The sequence below is a fragment of the Eptatretus burgeri genome, chromosome 11 (assembly GCF_056783735.1).
Source record: "Eptatretus burgeri isolate ZD-2024b chromosome 11, Ebu_testis_v1, whole genome shotgun sequence".
NCBI lineage: Eukaryota > Metazoa > Chordata > Myxini > Myxiniformes > Myxinidae > Eptatretus > Eptatretus burgeri.
This window is the reverse complement of record NC_140971.1, coordinates 56,825,830-56,845,189: the sequence shown is the minus strand read 5'-3', so window position 1 is coordinate 56,845,189 and position 19,360 is coordinate 56,825,830. Positions and strand designations below refer to the sequence as shown.

General features: G+C 47.4%; 2 protein-coding genes across 2 annotated transcripts in view; one reads left to right on the top strand and one right to left on the bottom strand.

Moving 5' to 3' along the window:
- LOC147017130 (unconventional myosin-If-like) overlaps positions 1–19,360 on the bottom strand; it is a 335,840-nt gene that overhangs the window by 101,110 nt on the left and 215,370 nt on the right. The window lies entirely within an intron of this gene.
- Positions 17,858–19,360, top strand: part of LOC147017131 (uncharacterized) — a 184,087-nt gene continuing 182,584 nt past the window's right edge. The window contains exon 1 of the mRNA XM_085846524.1: positions 17,858–17,933. Within this exon, the coding sequence (XP_085702650.1) occupies positions 17,898–17,933 (36 nt within the window). The 5' untranslated portion in view covers positions 17,858–17,897. The remainder of the gene's footprint in view (positions 17,934–19,360) is intronic.

The following is a 19,360-nucleotide window of genomic DNA, read 5'->3' as shown; positions in this document are numbered from 1 at the left end:
TCGTGGGGTCAATAAGAATAAAACTCAGTACGTTCTGGGCAGAGAGCTCGGTACATTCAGGGTACAGTTTGTTTGTCAGGGAACGGGATTGACTGAGGAGTTCAGGCAGTATCTGTTATGATGATATGCTAGGTGGTCATATTTTGGACCATTAGCTGTGTGTTAATCAGCTGTCGGGATTCTAACCTTGCTTGTAATTGTGTATTATTCAAACCTTGCTTACCTTGCTTTAAAATGTTGCTTTAAATGTTTCAGGCTACCAATGTTCCATGCACCCCACTGTTTTTGGACAGCACCCAGCTGTTCCTGTTTCTTGGAAACTAAGCCCTTATCACCCTTCCTGTTGCTCTGTGGTGGTGTGCCCTTAGTGCGACCTTGGAGAGAACTGTGGAACTGTTCCTTCAGTGTATGCTGCCCACACATTCCTATTCTCAGTGATCACCAAAGCTTTGCCTTTGTTATCAGCAGGTGCTAGTGAAGGAGTGTAGGAAGCTTGGAAAGTTATTAGTTTGCAAGACTTGCATATCTGAGAGTTGTGTAGGTGGCTTGGAAACTGTGGTTGTATATCTGAGAATTGACCGATTCAACTTCCCCTAGGGCCCCGAGGGAGGGGGGAAAGAAACCCACTGCCACATTTATTTCTTTTATTTCTTTGTTTCTTTATCCCTTAGCATACACTTTTAGTCCACACCCAGTTTTGCCTTTACACTTTTAGTCCACACCCAGTTTTGCTTTTGTGTGATTATATATGTGATGGTTTTGAAGCATATTCTCAATGTGATTCGGGGGAGCCTGACTGAAGGGTCACTGAGTCACATTCCGCATGCGTGTGGTCTTCGGAAATAAAACGTGTAATTCGAGGATCCTCATCTGACTCTGTCATCTTACTCGGCCGAGTGGAGAGTCATAACAATTGGCGACGAGGATGATATTCGACTGATGCTGGCGGTGTGGATGGTGGGACTCCACTTGGTGTACAGCGATCGCAAGGGATCAGCTAAAAGGTACGTGGCGATCGCACATAGGGCACCTAAAATAGGGAGCCCCAGTTAGGCGAGCGCTGTACACTTGGTGGGTTGCGCCCTTCCGGACGCAGCTCCAGGATCTGCTCGAATCAAGAACTGTAACGGTAAACACATATGAGGTGATTCGAATGCGGATTGTCTGAAGAGCACAAAGGGGGAGGGCTGTCAGGCAGTGTTTGTAGAGCCGGTAAGGGTCGAGGATAAAGGTATCCGTGTGAAATAAGGAGGAAACAGGTTGGAATCCTGTACCAAGAGAGGGAAGGTTAGAGGCCTTCATTGGGTTTGAGGCTATTAGGCGGCGGGTCGAAAGGGACCTCGGTCCCGGTGTAAAAGGAGAAACGATTTACAGCTATTAGGCGGCTGATTGAAAGGGATCTCGGTCCCGGTGTAAAAGGAGAAACGATTTACAGCTATTAGGCGGTTGATAAGATAAGAACAAAAGAATGGGGAATAAATCTTCAAAGAACGAGAAGATACCAAAAGGAACAACATTGAAAGTCATCAGTGACAAATATGGAATCGATAACGTAAAGGGAATACAGGACTGGGTGAAGTGGACCGCGGGGAGAAAAGATCCCTTTCCGCTGACTGGATCCTTAGATCCAAAGATATTAAACACAGTGAGTAATGCGCTGATAGAGGGCAAAGCAGGAGGCCCGAAACAAAGTGGACCACACTGGAAAGCATTGGCCGCGTGGCTAATGGAGTCGCAAGTCGAGACAGAGCATAGGCGACTCGGACTAGAAGGGACTGTGAACCAACGGAAAATACAAGACGAGGAACGACAAGGGAGACTAAAACAGGTGCTAGACCAGCTAACAGAAGTTAAGACACAGGGAGAGGACAAACAGAAGGAACTAGACCGAGTGTTAGCGCAGCTGACGGAGGTCAAGATACAGAGTGAGGAGAGACAGGAGAAGTTGAAGCAGGCGTCAGCACAGATAGCAGAAATCAATGACGACGTGAACCGAAAGACGACAACCCGACTTGGGACAACAAAAGGAATTTACCCTGTCTTAGAAGGGGACAGAGTAAAAGGAGGGACCGACATTCACCAGTTCCCCATGATACAAGCAGCAGGGGGAGATTGGGTTTGGAGATCATGGACCCCACAAGACATTAGGGGAGTAAAAGCTAGCATGGAAGAATGTACAAAGAAAAACCCAAGAAGGGCCATTCAGATATTACACGACCAGATAAAAATGCAGGGGGCAACCAGGACAGACATAGGGTTTATCTGCACTGCTGTCTTGCCCAGTGCGGTTTGGAGCCGGCGTGCGGCAGCCTGGAGTGTAAAAATGGAAGGAGAAACAGATACCACCTTAAACCAACATTGCCCGGAGGGAGCCGACCGGGTGGCACAGGCAGTGTACAGGGGAAGAGTACAAACCCTGATGGAAGAACTTGCGGCAGAGATGGCCCCAAGGGTAATGGATTGGCAGGCAATACAGGATGCCACACAGAATCCCAAGGAATCACCTGGGGAGTACAAGGCACGACTGTATGAGCAGATCGAACTGCACTCAGGATTTATTAACATCGCACAGACGCCCCTCCATTTCCTGAACACTATGTTCGTAGATGGACTGTGTGACGAAGTAAGGCGAGAGGTGAAAGCGGACATGCCAGGGTGGAAAACGGCTGACGTAGATGCCGTGTTTGAAAGGGCAAGACAGGCTTGGCAGACTCTAAGAGAAGAGGAACGGAGAGGAAAGAAAGATACCAAAGCTCTAGTTGCAAGAAATCTCGAATTGAAAAGCCGTAAATACGAAGAGACCGAAAGCAGGCCTCGCTGGGAAAATCCAGATTGGGAACCCCGGTATGAAGCCGAACGGGACCAGCGGAGACCTTGGAACTGAGAGAAGGAGCCGCAAAAACAGGGAGAATGCTTTAACTGCGGTCAATCCGGGCACTGGTTTCGGGACTGCCCGGCACCGCCTAAACAACGAGGCTGGGGCTCGCTGCCACCACAACAGCAAGAGAGACCAACGGCGCCCCCTAGAGAATATGAGAGGAGAAGGGAGACAGCAGGAAGAAACTATTGACATGAGGACACCGTGGTGGCTCCGCAAAGGGAAACGCGGAATGTAAGGGAATTGACCACGACCTTAAACGTAGAGGGGAGACAAGTAACATTCCTGGTAGATACAGGGGCCACCCGGTCAACACTAAAACAAGGAGAGATAAAGAACCTGCCACTCTCAGGCGAGTCAGTGAGTGTGGTGGGGGTTTCGGGACGGAGAGAGGATATCCCGATTTCGGACAAATTACGAATTGAAGTAGGTCCCCTGCGGGGAGAACATGCATTTTTGGTAGCCAAACACACCCCGATGAATTTGTTAGGAAGAGATTTGTTGTGCAGAATGGGATGTACCATAACATGCAAGCAAGACGGAGTTTTCATAGATGCTCCGTTGGCATTGCAAGAGGAAGTAATGACCCTCATGATGACCGAACTCGGACCGGTAGCCTATTGGTTGCGGGTTGTGTCACAAGAGGGGAGAGATAAACTGACTAGGGATTGGGAAAGTGTGAAAAGATTGCGGGACGTAGAGGAATGGTTGCGTGGCAACGACATTGAATTGAAAGAAGTGGAACTGCCTTTACACTGTACGGTCTATTATGACGAAACAGGGCAGGATTTTGATTACTCGGACAGAGTACATGAAGAGTACGCCACCACACGCACTTTAATGACAACCACTTTGTGGATCGGAAAAGAGGGAGCGGCAATGGAGGTGGAGCTAACCGCCAAGGAACGTGAGCTAATGAAGCACAGAGAAGGACTTACCCCGCACGTCTCAATGGCGGTCGGTAAAGGTCATAGTGCCGAAGAACTGGGAAGAATGCTAACCAGGTTGAGATGTGCCTCGGAACCACCAGGGAGGGATAGTGAAACCCAGAGTACCTTACAGGCCAGTCGACGGGGGGATGGATGGAAGGTATGCTTACCTGATCAGATTTTGTCATGTATGCTAGAAAGACATGAGATGAACAGCGAAAGGCCCCGCCGCCAGGCCAACAGGGAAACGAGAACGGAGGAAAGACTACAGGAAGTACCTGTTGAATTATGGACACGACATCCGAATGACGTGGGCAGTGCTAGCCGCAACGCCCGTGTCTATCCAGATAAAGGAGGGGGTACCCCTGCCTCGAGTGGCTCAATACCCGTTGCGCAAAGAGGCAATAGAAGGGATCGCTCCGGTGATAGCATCATTACGCGACCAAGGGGTGATAATACCTACTAAGAGCCAATGTAACACACCAATCCTGCCGGTGGAGAAGCCCGGAGGAAACAAATGGAGGTTCGTACAAGATCTGCGAGCAGTGAATAAGTGTGTGAAAGCGTCCTTTCCCGTGGTGCCACACCCGGTTACGATACTGTCAGGGGTGCCGTCCACTGCGACGCATTTTTCCGTGGTAGACTTGTGCTCAGCGTTCTTTAGCATACCGCTAGCCAAAGAGTCGCAACACTTGTTTGCCTTCAGCTACGACGGACAACAATACACCTGGACTGTACTTCCGCAGGGGTTCTGCGATAGTCCAACGCTCTTCTCGCAGGCTCTGAAGGAGGACCTGGAGGACATAGAGCTCCCGGAAGGATCAGTCATGATACAATATGTGGACGACCTGTTGGTATGCTCGGACAATCAAACGAAATGTGAAACGGACACTGTAGCGCTGTTAACAGCTCTCGCCCGAAAGGGCCACAAAGTCAGCAAAGACAAATTACAGTTTTCGCAGCCAAGGGTGACGTATTTGGGACATATACTGGAACAGGGGCAGAGGAGCCTCGGAGCTGAACGGGTGGAGACAATCCTAGAGCACCCAAAACCCACTACATTGCGACAATTACGGCAGTTCCTCGGGATGACGGGGTACTGTCGGCAGTGGATCCCTGATTATGCAGTTAGGGCGCGATCACTGTACGACATGGTAAAGGAGGCAGAGGGGGATAAGATCTCCTGGACGAATGGTGCGAACAAAGACTTTGAAACATTGAAGCAGGCCTTGTCAAAAGCACCAGCATTGGGGCTACCGAACTATGATCTTCCCTTCACCCTATTCGTCCATGAAAGAGGAGGGTTCGCCCAAGCGGTGCTGACGCAAGAACACGGAGGAAAGAATAGGCCGATTGCGTACTACAGTAGTCATCTGGACTCGGTCGCCGCCGCCTATCCTGGGTGCTTACGGGCAGTAGCAGCAACGCAATACGCAGTAACCGCAACAGCGACGCTGGTTTTGGGTTCTCCGCTGACCGTGAAGGTACCGCATGATGTGGCGGCGCTGATACGGCAAAATAAGACACAACATATATCAGCGGCACGAGCAGTTCAACATGATTTGGTGCTGTTGCAGGCAACTAATATAACGATCGAAAGATGTTCGCCACTGAACCCAGCCTCCCTAATGCCAGCGGGCGATGAGGGAGAGGCACATGTGTGTGAACGAGTGCTGGTGGAAGAGACAAAGGCTAGGCGTGACCTACAGGAAGCCCCGATCGAGAATGCAGAATTGGAACTGTTCGTGGATGGAGCGGCGAGGAAGAACCGATGGGGAAAAACCATCGCTAGCTTTGCAGTATGCACCGCAAGCGCCACCTTGAGGAAACAATTGTTACCAAAGGGATTTTCAGCCCAACAAGCTGAGCTGGAAGCATTGATATGCGGGTGTGAGCTGGGTGCGGGTAAGACATTGAACATATACACAGATTCTAGGTATGCCTGGGGCATCTTACATGACTCCGCTGCCATTTGGGCCTTGCGTGGCTTTAAGACGTCCTCAGGGAAGGTTATCCGACACGGGGACCTGATCAAATGACTGGTACGAGCAGCACAAGAGCCGCAGCAGATTGCAGTGATTAAATGCAAAGCTCACACAGGAGGGACAGATGAAGTGTCAAAAGGCAATGAAAGAGCAGATTTAGCGGCAAAAGCAGTGCTCGATGAGGAGGAGGCGAACCCACAACCAACGACCGAACTTTACGTGGAGCAAATGGTAGACGGTCCACAAACGCAAGAACAGCTGAAGGACCTGCAGGTCTCCGCAACTATGGAAGAACAGGAATCATGGAGGGTGAAGGAGGGTGCAAAGCAAAACATACATGGAGTATGGGTGGATGAGCGAAATAGACCATTTGTACCCCGGATATTGCTACCGTGGCTAGCCCTCACTGCACATGCGCAGGGCCATATGGGAATAAAAGGGGTGGCGGAAATTATTCGTCAAACCTGGAATGCCCCAGGTGTAACAACAACAGCAACAGAGGTGGTTAGCAATTGTGCGACCTGTGGTAGACATAACAGGAAGTATGCCGCCAAGAAACAGGGAGCACACCCACCCCCGTCCGGACCGTTTCAACACCTTCAGATGGATTTTATAAAAATGCCGGCATACAAACATCACCAATATGTGCTGGTAATTGTGGATATGTTTTCTAAGTGGGTAGAGGCCTTTGCCACGACCAATCAGGAAGCTGATACAGTGGCCAAACTACTTTTACAGGAAGTAATTCCGCGATTTGGGATTCCAACACGACTATCCTCGGACCAAGGAGGGTCTTTCACGGCAAAAGTAATGGAAAAGGTAGCCGAAGGCTTGGGTATCAACCAGAAACTGCATTGCCCGTACCATCCCCAGTCAGCAGGGGCAGTAGAAAGAGAGAACCAAACCCTAAAGCAGACGCTTTCCAAACTCTGCGAGGGCCAGTCAATGCCCTGGCCAGACGTGCTGCCGATAGCGCTCATGAAAATGCGGGCAACAAGTAATGCCACAAGGGGGCTCTCGCCCCACGAAATAATAACAGGACGTCCTATACAGTTACCGGTCTCGGCTCCGCCAGATATGGGAGATTGGGATTTGGCATGTATGACTGACGGAATGATGAACTATTGCAGAACACTCACTGCTACCATTAGGGCTTTTCACTCACAGGTACAAGAAGCATTGCCGATACCTGCTGGAGACCCGTTACATGATTTCCAACCTGCTGAACGAGTTTGGGTGAAAGAGTTCCTGCGGAAAGACGCCCTGCAACCCAAGTGGACCGGGCCCTACACTGTACTTTTGACCACGCTCTCGGCCGTCAAAGTGAGGGGTAAGAGTGCATGGATACACCACTCACACTGTAAACGAGCACCCAAGGAAGCCGCTGAAACTAGGGAACCGGAGGAGGTAACCCCAGCAGAGGTTCCGGCTGTGTCTGATTCAGTCTTTTACCGGGATAGTGAAGACGACGACGAGGGGGAAGACTTGATATCTCTACAGAGACCCCCTCCACCACCGAACCAAGACGGGGCTGGCCCAGCAGGACAGGGAGAGATAGTACAGGGAGACCCACTGCAAGCAGAGCCAGGTGCCCCGCCGGACCCGGGACCTGAAAACGTAGACAACAGGGATCCTGAAAGACCAGCGCTAGAACCAAACGCCCCGCCAGACGTGGAGCCGGAACCTGGACCAGACACCCTGCCAAACGTGGAACAGGCAGGTTTAGGCGACAACAACATTGTAATACAGGAAACAGCGACAGGACCCTTGACGACACAACATGCAACTCCTGGTGCTAGCGCTGCTCCTGTGCGAGGGCGGCCTGTCACTAGGCAGCAAACCGACAGCCTTAGACCCCGAGAACCATACACGCCTCCTACACCTCGACCACGAAAGGGGAAACGGGAGTGAGTTAGCAACTTCTTTACAGCGAAGCAGGAGAGGAGTACCGAGAGAGGTGACAGCAAGCAAATATGCAAATTTTGGGACAACCCATAACAAGGAGTTAGACACAGTAAGAGTCTTTTCAGTTAACCGCACCCAACCTTTTTCGTCAATGATTCCACACATTAAGGACATAAAGGCACCGCTGCTCCGACCTCAACAACTCATAGAAATACCCTGCATCCTAGCAGATGGGTCTAGTGACCTGGTAGAACGACACAAGGAACTTACGGCCATCGTATGGTACTACGATATTGCGGGGCGGGAACTCTTGGTAGCTCGACAAGTAAAAAACAGAGAGGGCAAAAGGGATCCTACAACCGACAAGGATATGAATGGGGCCAGCATGCAAGTCTGATAACTAGAATTCCACAAGTACCAGACGACACCCAGTTGGCATACTATTGCCGCGTTCTATTGAGCAACCAAACAGCATGGAATAGTTGGATATACTTTGATGTACGCAGGCAGGGGCCGCCGACAAGGCCCCCGAATACCTTTGTAGCCCTAACCACAGAGATAGCAAACATTGAGAACTGGAGTGAGTGCTGGGTGTGCCTTAAACCACCATCTGGCCTCGTGACCGGACTTCCTCTTTTCGTACTACCATTAACCATCTTCAATCATGTAACCGGACCAGTAGAAGGGCTCGAAGCTAAGACCTCAGCCCGTGGTTATACACAACGGGTCTATGCAGGGAAGAATCCGAGTGCTAATGTAATGGTGGTGCCATCTCCCCTATGGGTAGAAAACACCAGGGGAGCGGTCTGTTTTACAGGACAGGGAGCAAACAGCATGGGGAAGTCAGAGTGTGAGATTCAACTTCCTCTCCCAGAATCAACTGACCAGGAAGTCATCGCTGTTAACCCGGACACCCAGGTAGAGGAGCAAGTAACATTCACAATAAAAGCAGCCTTACACCATGACAACGGAATGATCCCGCGAAAAGGCATTCACTTGGTCTGCAGGGACAAGGCTTACCCCTACCTACCGAAAGGGTGGGAAGGGAGTTGTTATTTAGCTTCAGTATTTCCGGACAGCAGGATTAAGACCACTTTTTACCCTACCCCTGCACCACCACGGCATCGACGCAGCGCATCAGAGACAGGGGATCCAGAGGGATGGGCCGGTGTATCAGAGCGCTTAGGGGTGATCAAAGGCTCTTGGCTTTTTCATGCCACATGCTGGTACTACTATTAATAGCATTAGGTTAGATGAGCTTTCGCAAGTTTTGGAATATTTAGGTAATGTAACCATGGCTTACTATACAGAATTAACAGAGATGTTGGTATCAATGCGCGCTATGGTAATGCAGAACAGAGTAGCTTTAGACATGCTTCTAGCAGAGCAAGGAGGGGTATGCGGGATGATTGAAGGAGAATGTTGCGTCTGGATCCCGGACCCAAAGGACATAACTGATCGTGTGGTGACCCGAATTAAAAAGGTGGTGGAAGTTCTCACAAGCAATCGAGTGGAACGTGAGGAAGGTTATGCATGGTGGAAGTCGATCTTCCAGGGCTGGGGAGGTTGGTTGTTGCGACTAATAGGGTCAGTACTTTTAATCATTGTGGTGGTAATTTTTGGGGTGTTTCTAATCAAACTTCTCATTACCATTTGTTTGAAGAAGTGCTGCGTAGCGTCACCCCTCACCCAGGCCATTATAATAATTAACAGCGAACTCTCTGTTGAGGACGACTTGGCCAGTGATGGGGAGGGGGACGACCAGGGCCTTCAGGGGGACGTCATACACGTGGACCTAGGCCAAGGTTTACAACCATTCCTCCTTGTTGAAGCAGATAACTAACCCAGGAGAGAGTGCGTGTTGTTTTGCCTTCCAGTGCAAGATGTGACTCCTGCGCTGGACGAGCTTACACCCGTGCCTTGAGTACTACTTTTGCTACTTGCTTATGTATAATTGTTTAAACAATAGTATTACCACTGCTGCTAACATAGAACAGTATTACATGTTAATATGGTGTGGACTTAGCATTGAATTCATATACTGCAGCTTAAACGGGTGGCATGTGGCAGTGGGTAGGACAAAAGGGGGAAGACAATGGTAACAGAAGCTAACCTGAACCACCGGCAGTTGGGGTCTTCTCATTTGGAGAATGTTGATGGCTATCCACGGCATTCGTAAATCCCGTTTGGCAGGCGCGGGGGCCTAGGGGTAGCTGCTACAGGAACCAAATAGGGGTCCACTCGGTTGGTGAGTCTCAGGTGTGGCTGGGTATGGTCAAAATATGACCAAGGAGGGAAACTGTTATGATGATATGCTAGGTGGTCATATTTTGGACCATAAGCTGTGTGTTAATCAGCTGTCGGGATTCTAACCTTGCTTGTAATTGTGTATTATTCAAACCTTGCTTACCTTGCTTTAAAATGTTGCTTTAAATGTTTCAGGCTACCAATGTTCCATGCACCCCACTGTTTTTGGACAGCACCCAGCTGTTTCTGTTTCTTGGAAACTAAGCCCTTATCACCCTTCCTGTTGCTCTGTGGTGGTATGCCCTTAGTGCGACCTTGGAGAGAACTGTGGAACTGTTCCTTCAGTGTATGCTGCCCACACATTCCTATTCTCAGTGATCACCAAAGCTTTGCCTTTGTTATCAGCAGGTGCTAGTGAAGGAGTGTAGGAAGCTTGGAAAGTTATTAGTTTGCAAGACTTGCATATCTGAGAGTTGTGTAGGTGGCTTGGAAACTGTGGTTGCATATCTGAGAATTGACCGATTCAACTTCCCCTAGGGCCCCGAGGGAGGGGGGAAAGAAGCCCACTGCCACATTTATTTCTTTTATTTCTTTGTTTCTTTATCCCTTAGCATACACTTTTAGTCCACACCCAGTTTTGCCTTTACACTTTTAGTCCACACCCAGTTTTGCTTTTGTGTGATTATATATGTGATGGTTTTGAAGCATATTCTCAATGTGATTCGGGGGAGCCTGACTGAAGGGTCACTGAGTCACATTCCGCATGCGTGTGGTCTTCGGAAATAAAACGTGTAATTCGAGGATCCTCATCTGACTCTGTCATCTTACTCGGCCGAGTGGAGAGTCATAACAGTATCAAGTGAGCAATTGGTTCACGGAGTGGAGAAAGACGTCCTGCGAAGCCAGTCCTCGGAGACAATGGAGCCGGACAAAATGCGTATGTACGAAGAGGCCATGGCGCCGGATGTGATGCCACCAGACCCATGTTTGCCCACCAAGAGCTACACCATTTTTATCTCCCCAGAGAAAACCTTTGACAACGACCTCAAACAGGCATTGTGTGGCGGTCAGGTTAAACTCTACTTTTCCTTGTCATTTCCGCATTTGTCCGAGTGATTTCATATTAATATCACAAGCCATCATGGATAGTGGGCTTTATAATTGCATCGTGACTTGTGAAATACCGTGATACGTGCTTTTCTTTCTTCCCTGTTTATTCTCATATAATTTTAAATCCTGTTTTCCCCATCTGTGTATTGGCCACAGTCCATGCAGAACATTTTGTTCTCGTTGATGAAATCCATCTCTTTGGTTTCTTGTGTGAAGATTTCATCGAAGCACACCAGAACAATCTGTATCTGAACCTCTCCTTACTTGCACATTCTCTCCTTCCAGGTTTTATTGATGTTGTTCATTTTGAACATTGGAAACTTCACCTGAAGACCCTCACACCAATCATCATTCAGTGCAACCCTTACTTAGCAAACTCACAAAATTACATCATTGGTTCATTTTTCTTCATTGTCGCCCAATTTAATTGTTTTCCTCCACCTTGATGCCCTCATTCCCCTCATGTGTGATGTCTGTTTCACTGTTTCTTTCTCATATCTATCGTTTGTCTCTTCCATGAGCCTCAATTTTCTGTCTCCAAACAAATCATTAAAGTTCATCAAAGCAAGGCCTCTGTTCCAATACATGTTTTTACATTTAAGGCTCCATTTACAGATTGTATTGTTTTCATTGAGACAAGATCTTGAATGAACAAAAATAACTGAAGAAAACTGAAGAGGTAGAAAAATAATTTCGTGGTTCAGGAACTGGAAAAGGCCTGGCAGGATGGCCTGGACCAGTGATATTCACTATTTTTGAGGGGGGGGGGCACTTTTGCCGATCAGACATCAGTTTGAGAATGACCACACCACCTGCAGGACTCCATCATGGCTGATACTCAGCCCCATCTCCATGAACTCTCTTCGTTGTGGTTAACTGGGCTGCAAGCAGAATTGTTTGGACACGACAACCATATCCTAATGTAGTTATGTCACTCTCACTAATGTTTCAAGTTGTAATACTCATTTGAAACCATTGGGTTAATTTGATAGCATTTGTGGTGGATTATGATTGGGTGTTTTCACATTTGTGAATCAGTAACCCCCCCCCCCCCCCCCCCACTCAACACACACACTTCGCGGTTGTGTCTGAGACCAGTTCAGGTGATTTATGAACAGGAGAATCTATCACCATAGTTTTAGACCTCATCACGTGGTGCCAGGTCACGTGGAGTCGCAGACGTTTCTTTACCACCAGGGAAATGTGGTGAACACACTGAGGGTTAGCCTCAAGCAGCTCCACCTCCTCAATAACAGGGCCATAGTTTGATTGTCACACGTGACTTTTCAAGAGAACAGGTCCAGGTGAGGAAAGCCGTGGAGGAATTGATAACCCATTTGTGGACCAAAGATGGTAATTGAATAAACGCACTTGTGGAGTAACGTTTGTAGCAGTCGAGAGGAGTGAAGGTATAGAATGTCACGCATCTGGCAGAACATCCGCCCATTCAGGGATAGATCGGCCTCCCTTGATTTGACATCCAGAGTAATATTCTTCCAAATCACACCATTTTAACACTTACACTCGCTGTTCCCTTCAGGATGATATGGGGAAGTGCGACTGGTCGAGGCGCAACGAGAGTGGAGGAAGTGCTTCAGTTCTGATCACGTCAAGGAACTTCCCCTGTCAGAATGTACTGTATCTGTATCTGAACCTCTCTTTACTTGCACACCCTTACCTTCCAAATTCTTGTTGATGTTCTTCCTTCTCAACTTTGGAAACTTTGCTTTGGAGATCCTCATGTCAGTGATTGATGACCGCAACCCTTATTCGAGGGTTCGTACAGCCATGGAAGAAAAAAAGATCGTTTTCCTGGAACTTCAATACAAATGTTTTATGTAACACGAGCAGGGGGACCCGGTGTTGCCAGGCAACGTCGGCTCCCTCTTCCCACCCCACCCCTGCCTCCTCTCACCCCACCCCTTAAGGGACGAACTCATCGATATGGCTGAAATAATGTTATTATAGATCAGTGGTTCCAAACCTGTGGTTCGCGAGCACTTTCAGGCTCAACCTTAAAATAAAAAAAATAAAAAAAGAGTCTTTGCTGACGAGACAGAAAAGACGAAGCACAAGGAATGCTCTCCCATGAACTTCTGGGTGACCATGGCCTCCTCGTACCCGACACTAGCCCGTCCCGCTGTTCCCCAGCTACTGATTTTCCCCTCTACACGGGAGTGTGAGCAGGGGTTCTCAGCCATGATGACCATCAAGTCAAAGAGCCGGAACCGTCTTGCTGCGCCCGGGCATGATTTCCGATGTGCTGTGAGCAAAGTTATGCCCCGCATCGACCAGCTGGTGGAGAAGAAACAGATGCAGCCCTCGCATTAAATTTTGTTATTTGTTGACAGTTAGTTTATTTGTGTGTTCTACTTGTGAATACTTTGATATCTTATCGAATTGAGTTTTTCTGGAACTAGGTGGTACGTGGCGACGGTATGGGACCTCCAAGTGGTGCTCGATCAGAAAAAGGTTGGGAACCACTGCTGTCGATATTTACCGTCATCGCCATGTTGTGCATCTCGGGTGTGTTTCGTCTCCAAGTTTCTTGTTGAGCGTTTTCCAAGCGGCATAAGCACTCCATTGGAAACCGTTAAGGAACGGCTGGCTTGGCAAGCGCAAGCGAGCTGCTTGGTAACTGAGCACACCACTGGACATCTCGACAGCATGCAGAACATTCAAAACACAGACAAAAGGACATTCTTAAAAATTAGACTTTAAATATTAATCATGAGTATTTTCATTGTAATGAAAACGTACCTTGTTCAGACCTACACATCCGAACTCAGCTTTATATATTAGATAAGGTGACAGTGACACACGTCGCATGAACCTGCATTGTTTGCATATTTCTACTCTTCTTCTTCTTTCCCTCTCGTTGTAATCAGTAAATAAACTTTCTATCCTCCATCATATCATTTTTCCATGAGTTTTGGTGTGTTGTAAAAAGGCTCCAATTATTGGTGAATTCCTGCGAAAGGCAGAAAGTAACTGCGTTTCACGTCCCACAAAGTATTTTTTTTCATGAAATATCACCATTTTCATTCCTCCGCATAATGTGATAATTAACGTACTTTCATTGGGCGGTGTACACGAGACACCTTCCGGGATCGCTGTGGACAAGATACCTGGAGAGGAGGGAGGAACACTGCTGATGTCTCAGGTGTGGGAGGTGTGGTGGTGTCGTACATTTATACCTGCAGCCCAGAGACATTTGGTTGGATGAACTAGGTACCAATATCTGACTAGAGAAGTGTGTCGGGAGTCACCTGAAATGAATGGAAATGGGAGTCTGCCGGATACCACCCGCTGCGTGTAGACCTGGGGGACCCCCCCCAAGGGGCCAAAAAATGGGTGATACATAGATGAGTGAGGTACCACTTAAATCCACCACCATGATGTGTTCACTGCCACGCCCATATCAATACAAACGGCAGACATTTTCCCCACTGCAAAAGGCCCACCAGACCCTCCCCCCCCCACAAAGGGCTTATAAATTGGGCTCACATAGACGAGCGAGATACCACTCAAAAATAATGCCAAATGAACAAGTTGAGTTCATAGAGTACAAAATGGGTTACGCCAGACAAATAGTCCGCTGCACTACCGGTACCAGACACCCCAAAAATGTACCCCCGAGACACTGCGGTCCAACTTGGCCAGCCTAGATATTGTAGGTACCAGCTGAAACCAAGTTTAAATGATCCATCACACCTTGGGAAATATAAAATGACCGATGACAGAACAATTATCTGCTGTCTTGGCCGTACCAGACACCCCCCCCACCCCCAATGGGCCCTTCGGCCCATCTAAGCTCGCCGAGATAAAGGCACCAGCTAAAACCAGGTTTCGATGATCAATCACAGCCAAGGGAATACAAAATGACCCATGCCAGAATAATTATACATTGCCTTGGACCTACCAGACCCCCATAATAAGCCCTTGGGCCCAAGTAGGCTCATCTAGATATTAAAGATATCAGCTGAACCAGTTTTATATGATCAACCACAACCTTTGGCTTATGAATACAGTGACTCATATCAAAAAATTCACCACTGCATCGGCCATTTTCACAACAACCCATTTCAATGACAAAATAAAGACAAGAGGCTAATCGTAGGTATAAACAGTTGGAGTGTCCTATTTGGCTTTCCATATATTTGGCCATTTGGCTGAATTTGGTGACAAGCCCTCTTTAGCTGCAGCCAAACAATAAATCAAAACTGGATGGATGGAAGTTTGTGCAGTCAAGAATCACTGTTTACGGCTGCTTGGGGTTAGTTGTTTTACTTTGCTACATAATATAGTTTGCTATTATAATGCAGGGATATCATGCATGATTCAGTTATTCGTGCTCAGTTGATAATTTAGGTTAAAACCAATGCCCTGGGGCAATGCCCAGAGCACATGGACTGCAGAGAGATCCCGTGAGTGACATGATGTGGCTTGGATCAAGTATCAACAACTGCATATATTTAAAAAGCACTGTGGAATCCATGCAATAAGCTATGCTATTATAGGCCGAAATACAATTTAAGCCAGAATATTGTTGTGGGCCAGGTATCGGCTGCGAGCACGACCGCCAGGTGGAGCAGTAGGGTCGACTCCACCAAACACCCGGAATCTAGATCGTACCCTCGGATAACTCCGGAGGTACGGGTCTCTTACAGGACCGTGGATCGTCAATAATTCAGCCACGCGGTACAGGGTTATTTGCCAATCTTCAAAATACCTAGAGGACCACGTGGCAATCGACCGAGGATTTACACCTTCGACGGCACTCGTACGAGTCAAGCCGTATGGGTGCTTGACCCACGCGTAACCCGAGCGGATGGTTACTAAAGTCCCGTCGGTCCAAACGTACATCTATAGTGGCACCGGCCGTTTAAATTCACCAACATGTGCCATGCTAAGCCAATTAAGGAACGGACACGAACAAGCTGAAACATTCAACAAATGGGAAAATGTATTTACAATAGGGAGAAACCTATTGGTTTCTAACCCCCCTCCTTCGAACCTCCCTCTCATTGCCTATTGGCCGCAAATGATGCCATGTCCGCTGATTGGACCGGGGGGCGTGACGACCGTCCTGTCGACTCGCCCCCTAAACAGGCAGAGGAATATTATCCTGCGTGGGCTGTGCTCATTGGACGACCTCCGGGGAACTCGCTCACACCTCCCTGATTGGGCGAGAGCAACGTCAGGTCTTGTGAACGCCGCCCAAGTACGTGCTGACACGCACGTAGGCAATGGCGATGGTGTGAGGAAACGAGGTGAAGGCGTGTTGTTGTCGTTATCAGGGGTGTAAAAATGTAAAAGAAAACACTAACTATCAAAATAACTCTGCAGCGCATGAACATTTAATTACTCATTAAACAAGGGAAAGGGAGCTATCTATCCACATTTACTTATCGAAATAACTGAGCTATCGGACCTGCACGTTGAGTGCCCATGGCTTCCAGATTCATAACAATATTATGTTATTTGATAGTGCGGTATCTTAACTAGGGACTTTAATTTGAAAGGCTTACAGAGCCATCTCCCGCCTTTACGAAAAACTACGGAAAGCCGTATCTGCCATTCTATAGTATGGACATAATTGCAATGTCAGAAGTGATGCAGTGAGTGTCTGCTTAAAACATTAAAATCAATAATGTTGTTGATTGTAAGGCTCAATTTGTGTCATTATAGAATGTTTTTTCTGTGGCATGGTCAGCAAATAGTTTGAAGATACTTGTTCTGTTCGTTTGATTCATTACATTCAGTCTCGTGTTTAAAATTGTAAGTATGAATTGTGCAACATTTGCAATATTTAGTTACCTTTTATCACAGATCAAGAAGATAATTACGACAATAATGTTAATTTTTTCGTGATTTATAAACCGATAATTTGTTATTTATGTGTGTTAGGTTTACCTCCCTGAACCAAGCTAGTAATTATCGAGTGGACGGGATGTGTACAGTATGGAACGTTTGGTTTTTTGAGGCTCTGAGAGATTTTCTATACTTGTAAGTTATAAAAGATTGTCCGCAATTTCTTAGCAGAAGTTATAATCTGTTTGGCCTATGTAACATATTTCATCTATTAAAAAACAATCTAATTTCGTACATCAAATATAAACAAGCCAATTCAAAATAGTAGAACTGAAATCGAAGAATATTTGTCACTTTATGTTAACACGATAATTTATTGGAGACTGTTACATGTACGACTCAAGATACCTGTACCACATGATGACCTGATAGGCCACTGTTGTTCATATCTGCAGCAGAAAATCATTACCTTTGCAAGTCACTACAAAAATTTACCAGGTCAATTTACTGTGATGACATTTCTTCTCTGTAATTTATATTGAAAGGGGTTGTGAAAAAAATTACTTCGATGACCGAGGTTTTTAAAGTTTTCCACTTTCAAATGGAGGAACAAGCATTGAAGGGGAGAATTTTTTGTCCACATTTTTCTCCCATTAAATGCTCTTTAATGCAGTTCAGGCTAAATGTTATCCTGGGCAAATTAGCAAACCTAGCTAGTACTAGTAGTTATACAGAACAAGAATGTGTAGGAAGATTTACTTCTTCTTTATATTGAAAGCCCAAGTTAAATTTACGTAAAAGATGAATGTGTACAGTTATGTGCTTATCTGCCATGTGTGACTTGGGCCAAAATGTGTCTCTGAACTGATACCAGATTGCAATGTGCATGGAGGGTCCTAGAAACTGTAATAATCAGTTACCATTCCAAGATGAAGTGGATTGAGTTTTCACCTGCCACAAATGTCGGTTCATGTTTCTTGCAGATAACAAGTCAAGAAGGTTCTGAATTCTACTGTTTATTCTGGAGAAATGGACGACGAAATTCCAGGTTCTGGATCTCAAATGGTAAGCTCCAATGATATGCTGCAAAGGCCTATTTTTATACCAATTTGGCTCATCTCTCATTGCAAGATTTTCAAAGGAGTTCCAATGTATTTCTAATAACATGAGACTCGGCTTTTGTAGTTTAGGTTACATAATTGCGATGTCCCAAGGGGTTCCTGTAGCTGTGTCTAATAAGCTGACCCCCATGATAATTGAGGTAACACCGGTCATCGAGCGTATTATGTAACTAAGGATTCGTCACTCCTTAGGTGTCATTTCCCTGGTCTCTGTCTATGCTCCGACTGAGGAGAGTGATCTCACCATGAAGGATGCATTCTACGCCACGCTCGAGTCTGTGGTTGATCAGCGCCCCAGACGAGATAAACTTCTAGTCTTGGGGGATTTCAATGCATCGACTGGAACTTATAGGGATGGTTATGAGACATGTGTTGGTCCCCATGGGTCAGGAACTATGAACCAGAATAGCACTAAGTTCCTTGACTTTGCAAGAAGTCATGGACTTAGGGTGGCTGGTTCATGGTTTCAGCACCCACAGGCTCATCGCTGGACCTGGTATTCCAATGCTGGCGGTGTGGCAAAAGAGATTGACCATGTCCTCGTTGATGGTCGCTGGAGGATGATCCAGAACTGCAGGGTCTACCGGAGTGCTCAGTTCCTCAATACTGACCACCAGCTTGTTGAAGCAACTCTAAAGCTGCACCTTAAATCCAGGAGAATTGTACCATCCCAGCCGAGGCTGGATGTTGGCAAGCTCAAGGATGAGAGGGTAGCTGAGGAGTTTGCGAACAGGCTGAGTGGACATTTGAGGGGTCTGGGTGCTTTGGGGGGTTCTGAAGAGTTGTGGAGTGCCTTCAAGACCACTTTCCTTGATGTTGCATGTGGATGTGTTGGAACTCACCACAGGGCAAAGAAGAATTTTGTCTCTCAAGGGACACTGGATACATTGACCAGAGTCGCAGGGCCAGGCTGAATGCAGAGCTGAGCTGTTCAGGCAGCTGAGGCGTGAAACTGTACGTGCACCGAGGGTGGACAAAGAGGCCTATGTGCGAGGAATCTGTAAGGGGGTAGAGCATCACCTGTGGACAGGTGATTCTCATCCCGCTTGCAGGGGAATTCATGCATTGCGTTCATCCAAGCCCATCTCTCGGAGTACTGCAGTGAGAGCAGATCTCGGAGCACTGGTAGGCTCTTGACGGAGGAGTCTGAAGTGAAGGCCCGCTGGGCCGGTTTCGTTGAGAGGTTGTACCAGGCTGATCCACCAGCTGTCGAGTTGGACGTCAAGGGTGTTACAATCCCTGTTGCTAACCCTCCAATCAACTGTGGTCCACCTTTGCTTATGGAAACACGGGCTGCGGTGAACCGGTTGAAACGGGGTAAAACTCTGGGGATCTGTGGCGTCCATGCTGAACTTCTCAAGGCTGGTGGAA